Source organism: Haliotis rubra, unplaced genomic scaffold, assembly GCF_003918875.1.
Source record: "Haliotis rubra isolate DU_JTF1 unplaced genomic scaffold, ASM391887v1 Scf1399, whole genome shotgun sequence".
Lineage (NCBI taxonomy): Eukaryota > Metazoa > Mollusca > Gastropoda > Lepetellida > Haliotidae > Haliotis > Haliotis rubra.
Window position 1 is genome coordinate 125,852 of NW_025765335.1, and position 24,478 is coordinate 150,329.

General features: G+C 39.6%; 2 protein-coding genes across 2 annotated transcripts; one reads left to right on the forward strand and one right to left on the reverse strand.

Moving 5' to 3' along the window:
• Positions 1-1,532: 1,532 nt before the first annotated feature.
• LOC124268673 lies at positions 1,533-5,278 on the forward strand. The gene is made up of 5 exons (XM_046703644.1): positions 1,533-1,652; positions 2,915-2,942; positions 3,217-3,420; positions 3,800-3,918; positions 4,978-5,278. The coding sequence occupies exons 1-5, from the start codon at positions 1,533-1,535 to the stop codon at positions 5,107-5,109; spliced, it is 603 nt and encodes a 200-aa protein (XP_046559600.1). The 3' UTR covers positions 5,110-5,278.
• A 13,690-nt stretch (positions 5,279-18,968) lies between these two features.
• LOC124268672 lies at positions 18,969-24,075 on the reverse strand. Its single transcript, XM_046703643.1, has 6 exons — positions 24,033-24,075; positions 23,004-23,264; positions 21,085-21,112; positions 20,618-20,821; positions 19,926-20,044; positions 18,969-19,158 (listed from the first exon to the last, which is right to left on the reverse strand). Exons 2-6 carry the CDS (start codon positions 23,205-23,207, stop codon positions 19,027-19,029), a joined length of 687 nt encoding a protein of 228 aa, XP_046559599.1. The 5' UTR covers positions 23,208-23,264; positions 24,033-24,075; the 3' UTR covers positions 18,969-19,026.
• Between the last annotated feature and the right edge of the window lie 403 nt (positions 24,076-24,478).

Below are 24,478 nucleotides of genomic sequence, written 5' to 3' on the forward strand. Positions count from 1 at the left end.
ATCACTCCTCCTAATCAAAACCTTGCACTGGCTTCCCGTCTCCCTTCGAATTATCTTCTCCTTGAGGTAGTGCCTAGAGAGTCCGCCTGGAGAACAGAAGGTCGCTGGTTCGATCCCCTGCTGCGTCATACCAGAAAATATGGTACTTGTTCCCTGCGCTCGGCATTAATGGGTATCTTATGGATAACAATTTCTTTGTTTGTTTACCACGACGTCCATGGACTAGTTCTTGCCCCTTCTTCAAGTGGATGAAGAACCTTCTTCAAGTGGATGAAGAGAGGGGCAAGAACTCGCCCAGAAACGTCGGGGCACACAAATAAAGAAGCTGTTATTCATAAGATATTGATGCTTATCAACTGTGTGATATGAATGTTCCTTTGCACAAGAAAGCCTCTCTTATCTTATCAACATGGAGAAGAGAAGGTGTATATTGCAGGCTATGAACTTTGTTCTGTGTATCCAGCTTAGTGACGATACGTAACTACGTGCACTACGTGATGTACATGTTCACTCTGGGACGTAGATACTGCATTAGGGTTCAGCATGTCAACGCTACGTAGTGCAGAGTCTCAACTTTCCATCAGGAGTGCAATAAGTGCATGCCATAGTTTAGATCGATGCAATTTACATGGAAATAACCCTGCATTGCACCCTACTAATGGCTCTGCATTGCAAATGTATCTCATAAATATTCATATATGCATAGAATATAGGTGAACGGGTGTTCATTTGTCCTCCGCCATTATGCTGTCATGCGCAGTGGGAACTTTGATTAGAAAGACGTGTATATATTTCGCGCCAGTGAACCCACATACAATCGTCAGCAGCCAGTGTTGAGCATCACCACTGTTGAAAAGGTAACATTTCGAATATTGAATAGATATATTTTCTATGTAATATTAAACATACCCCTTGATGTAATTCATGGGAGATAATTTTACTTAACATATGGGATCCTTGTCGTTACAAACTAGATAAAGAACAGTATTATGTTGATCAATATTTTAAGCATTACAAATATATATGAATATGCCTCTTGGTGTGATTAATGGTGGGTGATTTTCTTCTCCTGCCAGGATGTTGATATTGTTTTATGATACCTGGAAGTCTTTCCTTGACGACGATATTTAATCAAAGGCCGACATGCAGTTTATGTTTCCCTGGAAACCTGAAATCAAATCACACAATATTAATAAGCAAAAGCTCTGAAATGCCTAGCAGTGTACCAGCTGTAAATCGCCTTTAGGTTGGATAACACCCAAGGCACAATACTCTTACTGCCAAATGAATTTAAGTTCGCTTCTTACGTATTAACGGTTCCCCCACAAATTTAAAGCATAATGTTCTGAAACACAGATTTCAGCATAATTTTCACAATGTTCTAAAACGTATACGCTAACACGAAGATATTCTTTTTGCAGCCAAAAGTGCAAGGATTAGTCCCTTTCTCTGTGTGGAAGGATTAGTCCCTTTCTCTGTTGTCGGTGTCTCCCCTGTCGGTGCTCTGCGCGCCTGAAGATAGAGATGCCCGTATGTACAGAGTGGACATCACCCTTCCACCGAAGGAAGGGAGGGACGAGAAGGCCGACATACTGAAGATTAAAACAACAGTGGCGGGGCTAAGTGACATCAAGGTTCTGTTTTCATTTAAGGTAAGTGAAGGCATTGCATCAATGAATCGCTGCGAAGACTTAATGATATTTGTTTCTTTTGTTTAATACCACAGTGAGCAATATCCCAGCTATATGGGGGCGGTCTGTAAATATTCGAGTCTGGGCCGGACAGCCCTGTAATAACAGCGTTAGCATTGATCTACGCAATGGGGTAGAGCCAAATGTCAGCCAAGTCGGCGAGCCTAACAACCCAATCCCGCTAGTCGCCTCTTATGACAAGCACGGGCTCCCGAAGACGAATTTTAACTCGGATCTTCACGGGTAGCTGAAAGTGATCCTGCTCTGATGCTTTTAATCCTTGATCCTCATTTGTTTGTATACTTAACAAAATTAGAAACTAGACACAGACAATATTGGCGATGATTGCGAGGAGCGTGATTCATTTTAGTTGCTTGTGCCATGCACACACCAGTGGCAAGAAGGCTGTTTGAGCATGGTTAGGGCGTCCGACGTGACACAGTTGGTAAAAAATCGTGAAACAAGTGAAAAGCTGCATTGTAATAGAAGCACCAATCAGAGACTGCTAAACAGTAAAATGCATTGAATTCCAAATTTAATCAAAACGCGAATATGTTGCGAGTCACAAATCAACAGCGTAAGCTTGGGTGGTTGTGCTTCTTAAAGCTGAACAATCTGTGGAAGCAGTTGCTCGAGACCTGGGCTGTAGTTGGGACAGAAATACATGGTTTGAGGACACATCTGCAACATGTGTCAACACAGGCCTTGGGGAATGGACTAGGCACCGCAGGTATCCGAGATACACGACCTATCATGATGCAGCTTCCTAGGACGCTCAAGCATTCGTTAGTGATGAGTCTCGTTTCCCATTGCGTTATGTCAGTGTCAAGGTATGGGTGTGGCAGAATAGGTGGGAACGTCAATCAGAAATTTGTGTTGGACAGATTTGGAGGGTTCAGGACAATGGTTTTAAGAGCAATGCCTGCCAACAATTGATTTAGATTGCCGCCAAATCATCCAGGGAAATCTCACCGCCAAACAGTGTCGGGACCAACTTTTGATGCCAGTCCTTCTGCCATTCATGCATCTACATGGCCCTGAGCAGACATTTCAACATGCGACGTAGTTCTTGTAATGCAGTTCTGACGAGCAAGTTGTTACGTAACACGGGTGGTGATTTCAACCACCAATATTAGTGTGACCATGCTATTTGTTTCAGCAGATCTTCATGGATCTTTGCCCATGGCCTTTCAGGCACTAACGAATTAATGTTTCTTTAACAGGAAATCGGGAATTCAATGGTAATTCTTGGTAAGTTCAAATACGAAACCAGTTCTGCTTTGTTCTGTCTAACAAACTAGACATTCATCTAATTGTTGCTTAACATATATTCGCTTAATACAATATGTTACCACATTACAAAACAAGGTGACTGAAAAAAAGGAAATTGAGTAAAGTGTGACTTAATGCCTAAACTTCTGGTTGTTTAAATGAGACATAAGTTTTCACGGCTTTTCAGAGTAGGACCATAAAGCTCAGTAAGAAAGTACATGTTGCTTGACAAGAAACAATATTTATCTTGCAGTTCTACGGGTTGACAAAGCGTGCAGCTGGCCACAGTTGACGAGCTTCCTGGCACGCAAGGGCTATGAGGTCAAGGTGACCCCAGTGTATTACTGCAGTGACTTCGCCCGGGAACTTGGTATGAACATGACCAGAGACTTTTATGATACGTCTCTCGCGGATGATGAGGACATACTTCTGGGCAAACAGATATTTCCTGTGAAAGGTATGCCAGGCAGAGTTTTTGTGTGTTCAGTTTTACATCTATGATTGGAACATCACTAAATGCTCCTACAGCATGATGTAATACCCGGACGGTAGACATATCCCAAGATGTTGATATGGGGTTCGAGTAAACACGGCAATCGTGACAAGGACTGTAGTCTAAATGCACCAAAGAACTGAAATTCCTCCTGCCAGAAATATACCATAGCACCTGCTCATCGTTTCTTAATTGCTTCTCAAGCGATACTTCTACCTTGATGTAACATACTAAGATTGACATAATAATTTCTCTATGATGCGGTTGACAGTAGAAGGTACACACTACAGTCAAAGGTATTATATATCTGATCAAACACTTTTCGTTCAAATATATATTTCAGGTTTGACAACAGCTCAGTATTACGAGAAGCTGAGACAAATGTTCGTGAGAGACATGGGAATTCTGAACGCAGGTCAACGGGCGGTATGTTTCAGAACTCTAGCAAGTCTTCCAGTTGAGGTAAACCTTGCACAGTTCATTACTCCCATTCTTATGTTTCTAGGTTTGTTTCTGAGTGTCTAAGTTCCCCATCATCATCGTTCCTCCCACATCCAATGTACATGCCGTTCTATGAAGGGAATCAAAGTTGAGTAAAATACATTTCACTTTACTTACTCACTCACTCACGGTGAGTTCATTGTTTAAGTTACCGTCTTTTCATTTAATTGTTGAATTCTACCACTTCTTGGATCTGCAAATAACCCAAAACGTGTAACGTCTCGTATACTAGAGCAATGTAAGTTGTACACTATGGATGCGCCAGCACATTGTGATTGTTCAATAGCACTCATGGTACATTATGATACCAGAATTCCATATACACCTGAGAATTTCCTGTAAGGGTTAAATAATTCCAAGTGTGTAATGCTTACATTGCGATCGCTTACAAACATTTGTAGAGACTGTATTTTGTCAATATTATCTTGGAACAAAGCTCTTTGAAAGAGTAATACAATCCCCCCAAACACAATTACAGTCAACTCTCGTTAATCCGACACTTGTGGTTGCAGAGAAATATGTCGGATTAACGAAAATGTCGGATTAATGAAAATGTCGGATTAATGTATTTGTGTGAAAATATCAATGTTTACTAAATGTCATGATCGTCATACTGTTGCATGCATATCAGAAATGGTAGATCTAGTTATCTTCATCGTATGTAAAAATATTCACAGAAATAATCATGGTTCCCTAATTTTTTGTCGGATTAACGTGATTGTCGGATTAATGAGTGTCGGATTAACGAGAGCTGACTGTACGTGAGTACAGTCTGTCCAACATTTTGGTACAGTGTGTAGGGTAAGTGCAATACAGTTTCCTATTTAGTGAATACCATTCCTGCGCTCGTTGGTTTTTAAACAAGGTGTCAACATATGCTGGCATGTAATTAACATTTTAAAGTGTTGTAAAAAGGTGCGTTACACCAAATTACCTCGCTATTGTGTTTTTGAAGATACCATGATGGATATCGTTCTTATGAACATTCTTAAGTGACTTCATTCTCTGCGACCATTTCAGCTGACGCACTTCGCTCCAGTTGGCCAAAAGGCAATGGAAGCTATAGAAGAAACGTTGCATGCACCTGATACCTTCAGTTTTGAAATCCTTCGAATCCAGAAGCTCGACCAATACACTGGAGGATGCAACTGAAAAGATATAATTTCCAAATACAGCCAATTATATAAAACTGGCAAAATATAGATGAAATATATTACATGTAGTTCTCTATGTACCTTCGGCCCTAAAACCAAATGAATTTAAGACACGTATGTCTAATAAATATGTAATAATGTTTCGCTGAATAAAGTATCTTCTGTTGGTTGTTCAGTTTTTCAGTTTTTGAAAACCAAAGATAAAATATAACACGTTTAAAATGTTTCTTGAGGATTAATGTGTTTCACTGTAATTTATAAATAACAATTGAATTCCTGAGTCCGGAATTCCTGGAATTCATTGAGATATGATGTCCAATACCTGACCACACAGTTACCATATCAATACTAACGGGCTCCTGGCATCCACATTTTCATACATCTTTAATTGTTGATAGTCACATTTCTCGATTTTTTTACGTCGGAATTATTTTGCTTCCATTGCTTTCTGGTTGTACCACATTAGATTGGCACTGCATTATGGCAGCCTTCATTACAACACGCACTGCATATTCCATTTAACGTGTTTTGCTGGAAATTGAAACGATGGTGTCACTTTTTTGTAAGCTCAAGTATGTGGGATTCTGTGTTAATGCAATGGAAAACAAACAGTACCTTAATTTGTATGAGCGGCATTTAGAAGTTGGAGCACTAAGAATGGATAACAATATATGGATGAACACTGTAACAAAAACGTTATTGCTCTCACTGTAATAAGACGTGGTTCATCCATATATTGTTACCCATCCTTAAAGAGTACCGTCTCTATATTCAACAAGCATAGCACGATTACTTGATACGAGGTTATGATTGACCTAAATAATCGAGCGTAACATATGTTGTTAAACTGACACCACCATAGCTTACTTTTGTACCAGGTTCCACCTTCAGATATAATTACATTTCATGTATATGCAAGCTGTGGAGCGATTTATCATTCCTTCATTGTGTTGTCATGTAAGCTGTGGAGCAATTTATCCTTCCTTCATTATGTTATTATGCAAGCTGTGGAGCGATTTATCATTCCTTCATTGTGTTGTTATGTAAGCTGTGGTGCGATTTATTATTCCTTCATTATGTTGTTATGTAAGCTGTGGAGCGATTTATCATTCCTTCGTTGTGTTGTTATTCAAGATGTGGGGCGATTTATCATTCCTTCATTATGTTGCTATGCAAGCTGTGGAGCGTTTTATCATTCCTTCATTATGTTGATATGTAAGTTGTGGAGCGATTTATCATTCCTTCATTATGTCGTTATGTAAGCTGTGGAGCAATTTATCATTCCTTCATTATGTTGTTATGCAGGCTGTGGAGCGATTTATCATTCCTTCGTTGTGTTGCTATGCAAGCTGTGGAGCGATTTATCATTCCTTCATTATGTCGTTATGTAAGCTGTGGAGCGATTTATCATTCCTTCATTGTGTTGTTATGTAAGCAGTGGAGCGATTTATCATTCCTTCATTGTGTTGTCATGTAAGCTGTGGAGCAATTTATCCTTCCTTCATTATGTTATTATGCAAGCTGTGGAGCGATTTATCATTCCTTCATTGTGTTGTTATGCAGGCTGTGGAGCGATTTATCATTCCTTTAGCTATGTTGTTATGCAAGCTGTGGAGCGATTTATCATTCCTTCATTATGTCGTTATGTAAGCTGTGGAGCAATTTATCATTCCTTCAATATGTTGTTATGTAAGTTGTGGAGCGATTTATCATTCCTTCAATATGTTGTTATGTAAGTTGTGGAGCGATTTATCATCCTTCATTATGTCGTTATGTAAGCTGTGGAGCGATTTATCATTCCTTCATTATGTTATGTAAGCTGTGGAGCGATTCATCATTCCTTCATTATGTTGTTATGCAAGCTGTGGAGCGATTTATCATTCCTTCGTCGTGTTGCTATGCAAGCTGTGGAGCGATTTATCATTCCTTCATTATTTCGTTATGTAAGCTGTGGAGCAATTTATCATTCCTTCGTTGTGTTGTTATTCAAGATGTGGGGCGATTTATCATTCCTTCATTATGTTGCTATGCAAGCTGTGGAGCGTTTTATCATTCCTTCATTATGTTGATATGTAAGTTGTGGAGCGATTTATCATTCCTTCATTATGTCGTTATGTAAGCTGTGGAGCAATTTATCATTCCTTCATTATGTTGTTATGCATGCTCTGGAGCGATTTATCATTCCTTCGTTGTGTTGCTATGCAAGCTGTGGAACGATTTATCATTCCTTCATTATGTCGTTATGTAAGCTGTGGAGCGATTTATCATTCCTTCATTGTGTTGTTATGTAAGCAGTGGAGCGATTTATCATTCCTTTATTATGTTGTTATGTAAGTTGTGGAGCGATTTATTATTCCTTCATTATGTTGTTATGTAAGCTGTGGAGCGATTCATCATTCCTTCATTATGTTGTTATGCAGGCTGTGGAGCGATTTATCATTCCTTCGTTGTGTTGCTATGCAAGCTGTGGAGCGATTTATCATTCCTTCATTATGTCGTTATGTAAGCTGTGGAGCAATTTATCATTCCTTCAATATGTTGTTATGTAAGTTGTGGAGCGATTTATCATTCCTTCATTATGTTGTTATGTAAGTTGTGGAGCGATTTATCATTCCTTCATTATGTCGTTATGTAAGCTGTGGAGCGATTTATCATTCCTTCATTATGTTATGTAAGCTGTGGAGCGATTCATCATTCCTTCATTATGTTGTTATGCAAGCTGTGGAGCGATTTATCATTCCTTCGTCGTGTTGCTATGCAAGCTGTGGAGCGATTTATCATTCCTTCATTATTTCGTTATGTAAGCTGTGGAGCAATTTACCATTCCTTCGTTGTGTTGTTATTCAAGATGTGGGGCGATTTATCATTCCTTCATTATGTTGCTATGCAAGCTTTGGAGCGTTTTATCATTCCTTCATTATGTTGATATGTAAGTTGTGGAGCGATTTATCATTCCTTCATTATGTCGTTATGTAAGCTGTGGAGCAATTTATCATTCCTTCAATATGTTGTTATGTAAGTTGTGGAGCGATTTATCATTCCTTCAATATGTTGTTATGTAAGTTGTGGAGCGATTTATCATTCCTTCATTATGTCGTTATGTAAGCTGTGGAGCGATTTATCATTCCTTCATTATGTTATGTAAGCTGTGGAGCGATTCATCATTCCTTCATTATGTTGTTATGCAAGCTGTGGAGCGATTTATCATTCCTTCGTCGTGTTGCTATGCAAGCTGTGGAGCGATTTATCATTCCTTCATTATTTCGTTATGTAAGCTGTGGAGCAATTTACCATTCCTTCGTTGTGTTGTTATTCAAGATGTGGGGCGATTTATCATTCCTTCATTATGTTGCTATGCAAGCTGTGGAGCGTTTTATCATTCCTTCATTATGTTGATATGTAAGTTGTGGAGCGATTTATCATTCCTTCATTATGTCGTTATGTAAGCTGTGGAGCAATTTATCATTCCTTCATTATGTTGTTATGCATGCTCTGGAGCGATTTATCATTCCTTCGTTGTGTTGCTATGCAAGCTGTGGAACGATTTATCATTCCTTCATTATGTCGTTATGTAAGCAGTGGAGCGATTTATCATTCCTTCATTGTGTTGTTATGTAAGCAGTGGAGCGATTTATCATTCCTTTATTATGTTGTTATGTAAGTTGTGGAGCGATTTATTATTCCTTCATTATGTTGTTATGTAAGCTGTGGAGCGATTCATCATTCCTTCATTATGTTGTTATGCAGGCTGTGGAGCGATTTATCATTCCTTCGTTGCGTTGCTATGCAAGCTGTGGAGCGATTTATCATTCCTTCATTATGTCGTTATGTAAGCTGTGGAGCAATTTATCATTCCTTCAATATGTTGTTATGTAAGTTGTGGAGCGATTTATCATTCCTTCATTATGTTATGTAAGCTGTGGAGCGATTCATCATTCCTTCATTATGTTGTTATGCAAGCTGTGGAGCGATTTATCATTCCTTCGTCGTGTTGCTATGCAAGCTGTGGAGCGATTTATCATTCCTTCATTATTTCGTTATGTAAGCTGTGGAGCAATTTACCATTCCTTCGTTGTGTTGTTATTCAAGATGTGGGGCGATTTATCATTCCTTCATTATGTTGCTATGCAAGCTTTGGAGCGTTTTATCATTCCTTCATTATGTTGATATGTAAGTTGTGGAGCGATTTATCATTCCTTCATTATGTCGTTATGTAAGCTGTGGAGCAATTTATCATTCCTTCATTATGTTGTTATGCAGGCTGTGGAGCGATTTATCATTCCTTCGTTGTGTTGCTATGCAAGCTGTGGAGCGATTTATCATTCCTTCATTATGTCGTTATGTAAGCTGTGGAGCGATTTATCATTCCTTCATTGTGTTGTTATGTAAGCAGTGGAGCGATTTATCATTCCTTTATTATGTTGTTATGTAAGTTGTGGAGCGATTTATCATTCCTTCATTATGTTGTTATGTAAGCTGTGGAGCGATTCATCATTCCTTCATTATGTTGTTATGCAGGCTGTGGAGCGATTTATCATTCCTTCGTTGTGTTGCTATGCAAGCTGTGGAGCGATTTATCATTCCTTCATTATGTCGTTATGTAAGCTGTGGAGTAATTTATCATTCCTTCATTGTGTTGTTATGTAAGTTGTGGAGCGATTTATCATTCCTTCAATATGTTGTTATGTAAGTTGTGGAGCGATTTATCATTCCTTCAATATGTTGTTATGTAAGTTGTGGAGCGATTTATCATTCCTTCATTATGTCGTTATGTAAGCTGTGGAGCGATTTATCATTCCTTCATTATGTTATGTAAGCTGTGGAGCGATTCATCATTCCTTCATTATGTTGTTATGCAAGCTGTGGAGCGATTTATCATTCCTTCGTCGTGTTGCTATGCAAGCTGTGGAGCGATTTATCATTCCTTCATTATTTCGTTATGTAAGCTGTGGAGCAATTTACCATTCCTTCATTGTGTTGTTATTCAAGATGTGGGGCGATTTATCATTCCTTCATTATGTTGCTATGCAAGCTTTGGAGCGTTTTATCATTCCTTCATTAGGTTGATATGTAAGTTGTGGAGCGATTTATCATTCCTTCATTATTTCGTTATGTAAGCTGTGGAGCAATTTATCATTCCTTCATTGTGTTGTTATGTAAGTTGTGGAGCGATTTATCATTCCTTCATTATGTTGTGTAAGGTGTGGAGCGATTTATCATTCCGTCATTGTGTTGTTATACGAGCTGTGGTGCGATTTATCATTCCTTCATTATGTTGTTATGTAAGCTGTGGAGCGATTTATCATTCCTTCATTGTGTTGTTATGTAAGCTTTGGAGCAATTTATCATTCCTTCATTATGATATAACTGAGTAAGACCAAGGATTTACTTTTGTGCCCTACCTTGTGTGATATACAGTCTTCCATACATCGATGCTGCATACATATGACAAAGATTAACAAAGTAATAATAAGCACTTGAACAGCGACATCTGGCTCGAACGGGGGGGGGGGGGGTTTAGCCTAGTGGTTAAAGCATTTACTCCATCATGATGAAGACCTGGGTTCAATTCCCCTCATGGGTACAATGTGTACGAACGAACTCATGTCTACATAGTTGTGTGAGTGAGTTTAGGTTTACTGCGCTTATAGGAACATTTAAGCAATATCATGGAGGGTTTCACTTATTGTATCAATGTGGGGGATCGAGCCCGGGTTTTGGGGGGGATGTTTACTTTAGTTTCTTTATGGATATGTGTGAATGGGTGAGTGAGTTTAGTTTTACGCAGCTTTTAGCAATGTTTAGGCAATATCACGGCGGCAGACACCAGAAACGGGCTTCACGCATCGTACCCATGTGGAGAATCTCACCCAGGTCTTCGGGGTGACGAACGGTGCTTGAACCACTAGGCTACCCCACCGCCCCTCTGCATACTAGAAGTGACGTGTAGCTGGTTATTAAAAGTTGAGGTGATTATTATCAATCATGAGGTATTATTTTCACCTCTGAATGCAACAGGCTAGGCATGTGTTAGCAAAGTATTGCTTTAGCAAACTGAGGATCACTCGTGGTAAAGATCAGTATCGATGATCACCTCATTAGGGTGAGCAACCCACCCAGACAGCTGGATTAAATCTTCACATCGCATGATTCTCGATTTATGTTTAGTCAGGGTAAAATAGGGGTAAATAAACTGCACATTCATGCGTGTAATTCTCCATTAAGTCGAACATCAGTATATCTGTATCCTAAATCAATAAATGTTTTTAACCACTTGGCTAACCCACAGTGTTGGGGGTGGGGTTGGTGGGGTGGGGGTGTACTTGACACATGTTCGGGTTGTGTCAGATTCTCAAAACTACACCATATAGATGTCTGCCATATGGATTCTGACATTATTTATCCAAGGTGAGGCAAGCGATGGATAATGAGATGACACCAAATAGATGTCTTCCATATGGATTCTGACATTAATTATCCAAGGTGAGGCAAGCAATGGATAAAGAAATGACTTCACACTACGGAAAATTTCGTGAATGTCTTGAACCAAAGTACATCATAATGAAGGGAACACATCAGCTCCTTTCCCATCTCTTCCCTTCAAAATACGTTCAAATATACGCGGCGTCATTAATGAAGGGTCTTAAAGGTTGTAAAATCTCTGTTTTTGTTTGGAATGTATACAACTGACTGTTTTTACAAACTTTCTTAACAGTATGGAAAAACACATCAGACCCTTAAAATGTTATTATTACGTCCAATATATTTTGTCACATGGAAGTCCACCCGCCACTTAATGTCAATGGTTTGCACGTGCAAGTCGCTCTGTCCATGGAAAGTAGAGGGCAATACACATACATTGATCCTTTTTCACTGTCGTTCACTGTTCAGCTACCTGTTTGAAATCGCATTTTAAGTTGGGACGTTTTCTGACACCTGCTGAAAGGGGTCAGGCTAAAGACCTTTTAGAATCTGATCAAACTCAGCGGCAGGTTGCTGTGCACTTTAATGTGACTCAGAGTGCTATTAGTAGAAATTGGCAGAGATTTCAAGACAATGGGTCCGTGGAATATGCACGTCGACCTGGTCGCTCCAGAGTCACAACAGTCCGAGATGATAGCCACATGATTAACACTGCGTTACATAACAGATTCCTTAACGCAGCAGATCTTCAGACTGAACACTTCAGTGTTAGCAATGTAAGGATATCCGGGAGCACCGTTCGTTGATGTTTAAGGGCAGCCGGACTCCGCTGCGACCTGCAGCTCGTCCACCGCTGACACCACGTCACAGGCAAGCGCTTTTGAGATGGAGTAGACATCGTAGCGGCTGGAATAAACGTCAGTGGTCTCCTTTGCTCTTCACAGATGAAACCGGATTCAATGTGTCCTTCCATGATGGTCGGCAGAGGATTTATCGTAGCAATGGAGAGCAAATCTCAGATGCAAATGTGGCCACGCATAACCGATTTGGCGGGATGTCGGTCATGGTTTGGGCAGGGGTAACTCCTACTGGATGTCCTCCACTGCACGTGGTCGACTGTAATCTTACCGGGCAGCGTTATGGGGACGAGATTCTGGCTAGTATAGCAGTACCATTCCTGCAAACTATGCATGACTTTTACATTACGACAATGCTGAGCGGATGGAGTGTCCAGCATGCTGACCAGACCTCAACCCAATTGAGCTTGCCTGGGATAAACTCTGTCGATGTGTCTACACACGTAACCCAGCACCAGTGGATGTACCAGGACTCCGCAGGGCTCTAGCAGAGAAATGGAATGCGATTACGCGAGCTTTCTTTGAGAACTTGATAAGGAGCATGAGAACAAGGTGCACTTATGTCCTAGACGCGCGAGGAGGATACAAAAGACATTGTATGACCGAGTGCTTCATGTTTGTCATTTTCATTTTGGGGAGTTGGTCTATACAAGTGATGCTTGCTAGTGTTGTTTGAACTTTTGTCTGTATGTCACGCTCTGTCATGTTTGTCAACACATTAAAAATTATGGTGACACTCCAAGTTCTATTATTACTGAGAAACTTTTATTTCTCCCTTTATTAATGATGCCTGGTATAGTTATGTGCATATTTAATGATTAAAACACGGGTGGAACCTATTGATTTATTTGTACACGAAAGGGATTTGTATACAATCTTGCTATTTACGGGTGTAATTGGGTTGTATACAAATCATTCGTCAAAAGAATGGGTAGTTTTAGAGACCTAAAGTGAGAAAGAGTCGTCATTTGGGGTTATTTGCCTAGTTTTTAATGATAACACTTGGAGTCTAGGGTTAGTGTTATCATTGAACTAACGGTGGTGGTTAGGGCTACATTGAGCCAACGGTCGTAGTTAGGGCTAGGGTCAGGGTTTTTTACAAAATACTGTTGTTTTTATTCATTGTAATTGGGTTGTATACAACTCATTCGTCAACGGTGGTGGTTAGGGCTACATTGAGCCAACGAAGGTGGTTAGGGCTAGGGTTAGGGGGTTATACAAAATACTCTTGTTTTTATTGCAACTGGGCTGTATACAATTCATTCGTCAAAAGAATAGGAACTTTTAGAGGTCTAAAGTGAGAAAGAGTCGTCCTTTTGGCTTATTTTGTCTTGTTTTTTATGGAAAACAGTTGGAGTCTAGGGTTAGTGCTGACATTGAACTAACGGTGGTGGTTAGGGCTACATTGAGCCAACGGTGTTGGTTAGGGCTACATTGATCCAACGGAGGTGGTTAGGCTAGGGTTGGGGGTTACACAAAATACTGTTGTTTTTATTGTAATTGGGTTGTATACAATTCATTCGTCAAAAGAATGGATACTTTTAGAGTTCTAAAGTGAGAAAGAGTCGTCATTTGGGGTTATTTTGCCTAGTTTTTAAAGAAAACACTTCGAGTCTAGGGTTAGTGTTAACATTGAACTAACGGTGGTGGTTAGGGCTACATTGAGCCAACGGTCGTAGTTAGGGCTAGGGTTAGGGTTTTTTACAAAATACTGTTGTTTTTATTGATTGTAATTGGGTTGTATACAACTCATTCGTCAAAAGAATGGATACTTTTAGAGGTCTAAATATGGAAACAGGGGTCATTTGGGCGTATTTTGTCTTGTTGTAAACAAAACACTTGGAGTCTAGGGTTAGTGTTAACATTGAACTAACGGTGGTGGTTAAGGCTACATTGAGCCAACGGTGGTGGTTAGGGCTAGGGTTTGGGGCTTTTACAAAACACTCTTGTTTTTTATTGTATTTGGGTTGTATACAATTCATTCGTCAAAAGAATGGGAACTTTTAGAGGTCTAAAGTGAGAAGGAGTCGTCCTTTGGCCTTATTTTGTATTGTTTTTAAGGAAAACTCTTGGAGTCTAGGATTAGTGCTGACTTTGAACTAACGGTGGTCGTTAGGGCTACATTGAGCCAACGGTGGTGGTTAGGGCTAGGTTGAGGGGGTTACACAAGATACTGTTGTTTTTATTGTAATTGGGTTGTATACAATTCATTCGTCAAAAGAATCGGTACTTTTAGAGGTCTAAATATGGAAACAGGGGTCATTTGGGATTGGGATTGGGATTTTACGGGTTTATGATTGACGTAATGCTAAGATCGGTTAGTTGAACTGCACCCAGAAAGATAACATACAGATATTTGTTTTTCTGTTTCCGTACCTGTGACCTGAAGGCATATAGTGAAACATATTGAAACTGACTTTCCAGCGCTCTCCCAGAAACATGATTTTCGTTCAAATATATATTCCAGATTTGACAACAAATGAGTATGACGAGAAAAGTTGAGACAAATGTTTGTGAGAGACATACGTATCCTGAACGCAGGTCAACGGGCGGCATGTTTCAGAACTCTAGCAAGTGTTCCAGTAGAGGTATCATTATCAGTTAAATATCGATGCCTCTTTCCTGAAACGCATGTCTGCTCACAAGTGAGAATTTGCACGAATTTCACACTTTAGCACACCTGCATATTGATTGCCAGTACATGAAAACAAATAGCATGTGAAAACTACAAACGTGTTTGTTCCTCCTCTTCTTTTACATCATCATCATCATCATCGTCATCATCTACATCATCATCATCATCATCTACATCATCATGTCTTCAGGGCGGTTGGGTAGCCAAGTGGTTAAAGCGTTGGCTCGTCACGACGAAGAGCTGGGTTCGAATCCCCACATTGGCACAATGTGTGAAGCCCATTTCTGGTGTCCCACGCCGTGATGTTGCTGGAATATTGCTTAAAGCGGCGTAAAACCAAACTCAGTCAGTCAGTCAGTCAGTCTTTTGGGGAGCTGTGGCCCAATACATCTGACAGCGATCTGATTTCGGTTAGGTCCGATCGAAATAACACAGTTGTTACAATAAAGAACACTATGGTGGATTTTGTGCCCTCATTATTCTTAAGTTTGTCACAGATGTTCAGATTTTGTTACGGTTAATAATTTTCCATGACAAAAGGTTTAAAGGTCCCCTTTGAACCAGCCAAATAGAACACAGTCTAAAATATTCAATAATATATTGAGCAAACAATGAGCAAAATACAATGCATTACAATACAGATATCTAGTACAATGCAATTGCGTCACAAATTTAAAATATTGGCTCGAAGTATAAAATATTAATTACCAGAGTCTTGACATTTACAGTGTGAGGACATATACTGATTGAAGGTGGTTTACAATGACATATGTTGAATATAAACGAGCAGTCAGTCAGACGATGGCGATGGCAGACAGATGTACACAAATCCAGTCATGTAAAAAAGTCCCGCTCCAAACACAATAACCAGCCTTTATATAGCTCTTACACAGTTCTCCAGCATTCTAGTAAAGTTAGGGTGTATCACTATCCTATATCATGACATGACGTAGTCAACACGATGAACAGCCAGCCAAGGGAGGCAACTCTGAAACGCTGTCTCAAAAGGCGTACCGCTACAAATACTACTGCCATAGAAAATATATGATGCAAGATGTAAGCCAAAACCCACACTCAAAACTTTAAACATCGTAACCCATAATAAGTATCACTCAATCAACGATATTACAAAGTAAAATAACACACACACTCTCGTAACAATATTCTTTTTAGTTTCAATAATAATCGAGGAGTAACAGGTTTTTTATACTGGACAATAGCCAATGTCAAGAATTCTATCACGCAAAGTCTCTCAGATGACTTCACACCAGTGCCTGCAAAATCACGCTTTAGATAGTCATGAATTTATAGGAAGAGGTGGGACATGGTATTAAATAACCTGCCTCCATGCGACTTGAAGCATCCCTCAAGGAGAAGAAGAAGGGGGAAATCTTAAAAGAAGAATGGTGAATTACTGGAATATCTGACAAGTGTATTTCTTATAAATGAGAACATTATCTGTTACGAATTTTTGCGGCAACATTAGTTTGTTGACGTGGAGGAAGGCATGTTGACATAAAACGGAAATAACACGGCCTTTAATTAATTCACTGGAAAATATACTTTTCAAGAATCCCTGTCTTTTACTGAAGGTAGAGAAATTATATATTATTTAATTATTACCAATCATTCCGATAAATAATTTATTTGCTGATTAACGTTTCAGATCGATATGATTTAAATACAGAACTAGTAAAATAAATAATAAATATATATACGCTTTGTTGACTGAGCAAAAGAGTGTGTTAAGATGAAGGGTTTTGACAACTTGTCCAAGATTTGGTGATGATTGCTTAAGAAATGAAATTTATGTTTACTTGAACAATCTTTTGGAGGAGACAAAAGACTTGGGGACATTTTCATTTGTTTTGGTAAGTAAGTATGTTAGAAAATTAACTAGCTGAATAGCTTTTTTTGGGTGTCTCTTTATTATTTAATAAAAAGCTATTTTAGTTAGAGTCAGATTTTAGTGTCCGGGTACGTGTCATCCAAGGTTATGGCGTTGGGTTTGTGTCAGACCACAGGACTGTTTGGTCCAGAAGCTAACTTCACATAGCAGGAATTTGTTGAGTGTGGCGATACACAACCAGGAACTAAATCAAGACGAGTCCGCATCATACGAATGTGGAGCTAGTTTCTGCGGCAACATTGTGAAGTGTCACTTCAGGTTCCCGTGGACAGGTAACTGTGTGTGTTGTCCTTTTTTGTCGAAAATTGCCGTCAAAGACTGATATAGAGGTGAACGAAACAATTTCGCCAACTCTGACCACGAGGTGCATTGATAACAAGATTAACATGGGTAAATAGTTGATAATCACAATAACACATGATTACATGCAGCTGATAGCAATGTCTGCAACTGAAGCGAGGACTCATTCGTGAACCATCATGTAATATAAAACTGTCAGGATCAATTTCATGCTATCAAGGACACCGACACATACATCGTCGTCATAGATTGATTTAAATGTTTTTGAAATAATACCACAAGCCCTGACCATGAAAATGTTCATAAAACCGTAAATTACATTATTAATGATTGATCAGCACCATAAAGACACAACAAACCTTTCGGGCGATAGAGTTATTGCAGTCGAAATTTGTAGGTCATTTATTTCCCATTTTTACCTATACCCTGCTACGTGATGTTACACTTCATGTATGATAAAACTAGGTTGCTTTACTTCTGAAAACTATCAATTCCAGAATGGATCTTCATATATATGCTTCAGCTTTGTGACATAAACGAAATCGTACAATTGTCTTTCAGAAGGGCCAGAAAATCACTCTTGAAAGTCCAGGTTATAATTAATTTTCAGCAACCCATGCTTGTCGTAAGAGGAATCTTACGGAATCGGGTGGTTCGGATCAGTGACTTGGTTGACACATGTCACCGTATCCCAACTTGTGTAGATCGATAACGATGATGTTGATTCTTGGAGTGCCTGGTCGGACTTGATTATCTACAGACCGCCGCCGCATACTGAGTGCGGAGTTGAACACAATAACATTAAATTACAAACGATATGTACAAGGTGTATGGTCACACCTTAATGTGACCTGGTTGGTCAACCCGGAAACTTGGTTGATGGGTACAATGCACGAGCCCATTTCTGTGTCCACAGTGGTGTTACTGGAATATTTTCTAAAAAGCTACCTGTAAACTAAAACTCATTAACTCACTCCCAACACCCAATTATTGCTCATATATGTACCTTTAACGGGATCCGAGGTGGTCAGGCTCGCTGACTTGGTTGCTTTATGTCATCTGTTCCCAATTGCGCAGATCAATGCTCATGCTGTTGATCACTGGATTGTCTGGTCCAGACTCGATTATTTACAGACCACCGCCATATAGCTTTGAAAATTGCTGAGTGCCGTGTAGAGCGAAACTCACTCACTCACTCATCCATATACTGTTATCCACCCTTAGTGCTCCAACTTCTAAATGCCAACAAGTTAAGATGATGTTTGTTTTCCATTGAACTATCCCAGATAATGGCCCACATACTTGAGCCAGAAAAATTGTCAGAAGTAACGCCATCGTTTCAATTTCCAGGGAAACACATTAATAACAGTTATTGAGGCTGCGGTAAGGTAGTGCCAATCTAATATGGTACAAAAAGAAGGAAATGGAAGCTAGAGAATTGTGGAAATGCTACGCTCGACAATTAAATGTATGAAGATGTATGAAAATGTTGATATCGGGTGCCCGTTTATTTATCCATTGCAGTGACACAAATCAATTCTCAAGAAACATTTCATGTTGCGCAGTTACATTTTTGGTCGTCAATAACTCAAAAACTGAACATCCCACAGAAGATAACTTTTTACACGGAAAAGCAAAGAATTCCGTACTTTATTCATCGAAATATCATTACGTATTCATTAGACATAAGTCTCTTAAATTTATCTGTTTTTAGAGTTGAACAGTAGACAGAGAACTTTTACATTTCATCTTTATTTTGCCAGTTTAACATACATTTGAAATTATATCTTTTCACTTGCATCCTCCAGTGTAGTGGTCGAGCTTCTGGATTCGAAGAATTTCAACATGGAAGGGACCAGGTGCATCCAAGGTTTCCGCTATAGCTTCCATAGCCTTTTGGCCAACTGGAGCGAAGTGCATCAGCTGAAATGGCGACAGAGAACGAAGTCTTTTCAAAATGTTCTGAAGAACGATAACCATCATAGTATTTTCAACAAACAATAGTGAGGTAATTTGTTTGTACGATCAGAATGTAAACATTCCACACCTTAGGCAAACATTAGGCAATTAGTTTACTGGTTTAGGAACCTCTCATTTGTATGGAATTCTGGTATCATAATGTGCCATGGAGTGCAAGTGAATAAGCACAATGTGCTGGCACTTTCATAGTCTACAACTTACATTGCTCTAGTATACGAGACGTTACACCTTTTGGGTTATATTTATATCCAAAAAAAGGTGTAGAATTCAACAATTAAATGCAAAGATGGTAACCTAATTAAACAATGAACTCGAGCCGTACTTAGCAATACTGCAGCTATATGGAGGCGGTCTGTAAATAATCGAGTCTGCACCAGACAATCCAGTGATCAATAGCATCAGCATCAATTTATACATCTGCTCAACTGGGAACCGATGACATGTGTCCACCAAGTCAGCGAGCCTGATCACCCAATGCCATCAGTCTTCCTTACGACAAGCATGGGTTACTGAAGATCAATTTTAACCCGGATCTTCACGGGTACTACTCGAGTTTGTAAGTAAGTGAGTAAGTAAAATGAGTTTTACTCCTCTTTGGTTTCATTTATAGCAGAACATGTGCATGGGATAAGGAAAGACGCTAATGGGGAAATTAGAAACTCAGAAACAAACCTAGAAACTAAAGTACAGGATTACTGCAGAAGGTTTACCTCCACTGGAAGACTTGCTAGGGTTCTGAAACATGCCGCCCGTTGACCTGCGTTCAGGATTCTTATGTCTCTCACAAACATTTGTCTCACCTTCTCGGCATACTCAGCTGTTGTCAAACCTGGAATAGATCTTTGAACGAAAAGCGCTGCGGGAGCGGTGGACATGTCAGTTTCAATATGTTTCACTATATGCCTTCAGGTCACAGATACGAAAACAGAAAAACAAATGTCTGTATGTTATGTTTCCGGAATAGGAGTTGGACACTAACTTATCAAAGCAGATTGAGTAGGTTGATAATTTAACGGAAGCTGTGACATTTTAATCTGCTGCGTTTGATCAAATAAATAATACCTTTGACTGTAGTTTGTACCTTCTACTGTCAAACGCATCATAAAAGAGAAGAGTATATCAATCCTCGTATGTTACATCAAGGTAGAAGTATCATTTAAGAAGCAATCAAGGAACGATGAGCAGGTGCTATGAAATATTTCTGCCAGGAGGAATTTCAGTTCTTTGGTGGCTTTGGGCCTCGACTATACTGCTTTGAACGACAGCCGTGTTTACCCCAACCCCATATCAACATCTTGGGATATGTCTACCGTCGCGGTATTACATCATGCTGTAGGAGCATTTAGTGATGCTCCAACCATAGATGTAAAAACTGAACACACAAGAACTCTACCAGGCATACCTTTCAAAGGAAATATCTGTTTGCCCAGAAGTAAGTCCTCATCATCCGCGAGAGACGTATCATAGAAATCCCTGGTCATGTTCATACCAAGTTCCCGGGCGAAGTCACTGCAGTAATACACTGGGGTCACCTTGACCTCATAGCCCTTGCGTGCCAGGAAGCTCGTCAACTGTGGCCAGCTGCACGCTTTGTCAACACGTAGAACTGCAAGATAAATATTGTTTCTTGTCAAGCAACATGTACTTTCTTACTGAGCTTTATGGTCCTACTCTAAAAACTAATGTCTCATTTAAACAGCCAGAAGTTTAGGCATTAAGTCACACTTTACTCAATTTCCTTTTTTCAGTCACCTTGTTTTGTAATGTGGTAACATATTGTATTAAGCGAATATATGTTAAGCATCGTTTAGATGTATGTCTAGTTTGTTAGACAGAATAAAGCAGAACTGGTTTCGTAATTGAACTTACCAAGAATTACCTTTGAATTCCCGATTTCCTGTTAAAAAACATTAATTCGTTAGTGCCTGAAAAGCCATGGGCAAAGATCCATGAATATCTGCTGAAACAAATAGCATGGTCACATAATGATATTGATGGCTGAAATCCCCACACGTGTTACGTAACAACTTGTGCGTCAGAACTGCATTACAAGAACTACGTCGCATGTTGAAATGTCTGCCCAGGGCCATGTAGATGCATGAATGGCAGAAGGACTGGCATCAAAAGTTGGTCCCGACACTGTTTGGCGGTGAGATTTCCCTGGACGATTTGGCGGCAATTTAAATCAATTGTTGGCAGGCATTTCTCTTCAAACCATTGTGCTGAACCCTCCAGATCTGTCCATCTCACGAACACAAATCTCGGATTGATGGTCCCACTTTTTCTGCCACACCCGTACCTTGACACTGACATAACGCAATGGGAAACGAGACTCGTCACTGACGAATGGTTGAGTTTTGGCGTGTCTGGGGACCCATCAAAAACGTTGAGATGCATCGTGATAGATTCATCAACTGCGGTGCCCAGTCATTTCACCAAGGTCTATGGTGATACTCTACCCCTCAACACATGTTGCACATTTGTCATCAAACCATGTATTGCTATCCCAACTACAGCCCAGGACTCGAGCAACTGCTTCAACGGAATCTTCAGCTAGATTTGTGAGGCGCCTTTTGATTGAATTTGGGATTCAACGCATTTTACTGTTTAGCAGTCTCTGTATCGTGCTTCCGTTACAATTTACGATTACGATTTATTACCAACTGTTTCACGTCGGACACCCAAACCATACTCAAACAGCCTTCTTGCCATTAGCGTGTGTATGACGCAAGGAAATAAAATGAAAAACCCTCCTCACAATTATCGCCAATTTTGTGGGTATCTAGTTTCTAATTTTGTTGAGTATACAAACAAGCGGGGAGCAAGGATCACTTTCAGCTACCAGTGAAGATCCGAGTTACAATTCGTCTTCGAGAACAGGTTTGTTTCTTTTGTGGGCGTTGACATTGACTGTTGTCAACCCGGACTCGGACTAAATTTAGAGAACACTGACGTGAGCCAAAACTAGGTCAACTTAAGTTTCAGCAAAATGTTGAGAAACATTCAGATTGTGTTCCGTCTTCTTATAAAAAGGTTCACAATTCCTGCGTTTTATTGTTCCCTTGCAAATTTTCACTGTTTTATAAGTTAAGGTTAAACAAAATGACAGGTATATGTTGTGTGTGTCCAGCAACAGTCACCATCTTACACGAGTCTTGGCTAGATCGACACATTTGCGATCTACGACTAAGTATTGAATATGATTGTACTCGTTGAAAATAATTTTAATCTTTACAAGGGGTGTGGTTAATAAAATCGCCATCGAACGAATTTGGAAACTGTTGAACTGTGTTGTTTTTCATACCGTTGTCTACAGTACTATATTGTGGTTCGTATACGATTCCATTAGGCTTGACCAGTTTGGTTTCGCCCGCGCATTAATACAGCGCTAGCTCAGCTGATTTACTTGTAAACACTTACATAAGAAGATGCGGCCTTGAGTTCATAAATACTGGTTTCTCGGTTTAATTACAGACTAGTTAATAAATAGAATAACCCACAAGGTATGAATAATTACGGGAAATATGTCTCTGATGAAATTCATTTTCAAATCAGTAAACATTTAATCCACTCGGGACATATTTCCCGTAATCACTCGTAACACGTTGGTTATTCTCTAAGTATCCCAACTGCGTAGATCGATGCTCATGCTGTTATCATCGGATTGTCTGGTGGTCCAGACTCGATTACTTACAGACCGCCACCATATAGCTGGAATATTGCTGAGTGCGGCTCCTAATCCACATTAAGTCTTCGCAGTGATTCATTGATTCAATGCCTTCACTTACCTTAAATGAAAACAGAACCTTGATGTCAGTAAGCCCCGCCACTGTTGTAATAAGCTCCAGTATGTCGGCCTTCTCGTCCCTCCCTTCCTTCGGTGGAAGGGTGATGTCAACTCTGTACATACGGGCATCTCTATCTTCAGGGGCGCCGAGCACCGACAGGGGGAGACACGACAGGGCGAGGAGACCAAAGAGGACCGTGAACATTGTTGTGAAATCGTAATGTTTCCACACAGAGAAAAAGACAAGGCTTCGCACTTTTGGCTGCAGAAAGAATATATTTACGTTAACTTGTATTTTTAGCAGATTGTGAAAATTATCAGAATAATTGTGTTTTATAAAATTATGCTTGAAATTTGTTGGAAAACGGAAGGCAACTAAATGTCTTGTGACAGAGTATGGTTGCCCTTAGTGTTATCCAACCTAACCGGGTTTTCACATATCATTGAGATGTGCGGCCAACACGATTTAATGTTGGTGCATTGCTGAACATTGAGCGTTTGCTTTTTAATATAGTGTGATTTGATTTCAGGTTGCCAGGGAAACAGAAACTGTATGTCGGCCTTTAATTAAATATCATCGTCAAGGAATGATTGACAGGTATAATAAAACAATATCACCATCCTGGCAGTAGAAGGACAAACACTTGTCAGAGAAACAAAAACTGCAAGTCGGCCTTAATATCGTCGTCAAGGAATGATTTACAGATCTAATAAAACAATATCACCATCCTGGCAGTAGAATCACAAACACTTGTCGGGGAAAGAGAAACTGCAAGTCGGCCTTAATATCGTCGTCAAGGAATGATTTACAGGTCTAATAAAACAATATCATCATCCTGGCAGTAGAAGGACAAACAGGTCAGGGAAACCAAAACTGCATGTCGGCCTTAATATCGTCGTCAAGGATAGATTTACAGGTCTAATAAAACAATATCACCATCTCTGGAAGTGGAAGGTCACATGAAGATGCATATTCATATATTCCATAATGCATAAAATATTGATCAACATAATATACTTAAAATTTTACCTTTTCAACAGTGGTGATGCTCAACACTGGCTGCCGACTGGTGTTTGTGGGTTGACTGCCGCGAAATATATACATGTCCTTCTAATCGAATTTCCCACTGCGCATGACAGCACAGTGGCGGAGGACGAATGAAAACGCGTTCACGTATATTCGATGCATATATGAATATTTATGAGATAAAATTTGCAAAGCAGTGCCATTTAGTAGGTAGTAATGCATGATTATTTCCATTTATTTTGAATCGGATTAACGTATGGCACTAAGTTATAGCATACGAGGGACAGTCAAAAAGTAGTCGGCCTGACCTAGTAAATGATACAAATGCAGCTGTTTTTATGTTTTATTTTTCTACATATTATCTGTCACCCTCAAGGTTCCAGCCTTACGATCCCCATTTTGTTTGAAATGTTATCTTGGTACCCCCCAAAAGCGCCAAATCTGCAATA

Coding starts and splice junctions, on each gene's coding strand:
- LOC124268673 (XM_046703644.1), top strand. CDS start 1,533: ATGTACAGAGTGGACATCACCCTTCCACCGAAGGAAGGGAGGGACGAG. Junction 1,653..2,914: donor AGGTTCTGTTTTCATTTAAG/GTAAGTGAAGGC, acceptor TTTCTTTAACAG/GAAATCGGGAATTCAATGGT. Junction 3,919..4,977: donor TAGCAAGTCTTCCAGTTGAG/GTAAACCTTGCA, acceptor CGACCATTTCAG/CTGACGCACTTCGCTCCAGT.
- LOC124268672 (XM_046703643.1), bottom strand. CDS start 23,207: ATGTTCACGGTCCTCTTTGGTCTCCTCGCCCTGTCGTGTCTCCCCCTG. Junction 21,113..23,003: donor AGGTTCTGTTTTCATTTAAG/GTAAGTGAAGGC, acceptor GTTTTTTAACAG/GAAATCGGGAATTCAAAGGT. Junction 20,822..21,084: donor GAATTCAAAGGTAATTCTTG/GTAAGTTCAATT, acceptor TTTATCTTGCAG/TTCTACGTGTTGACAAAGCG.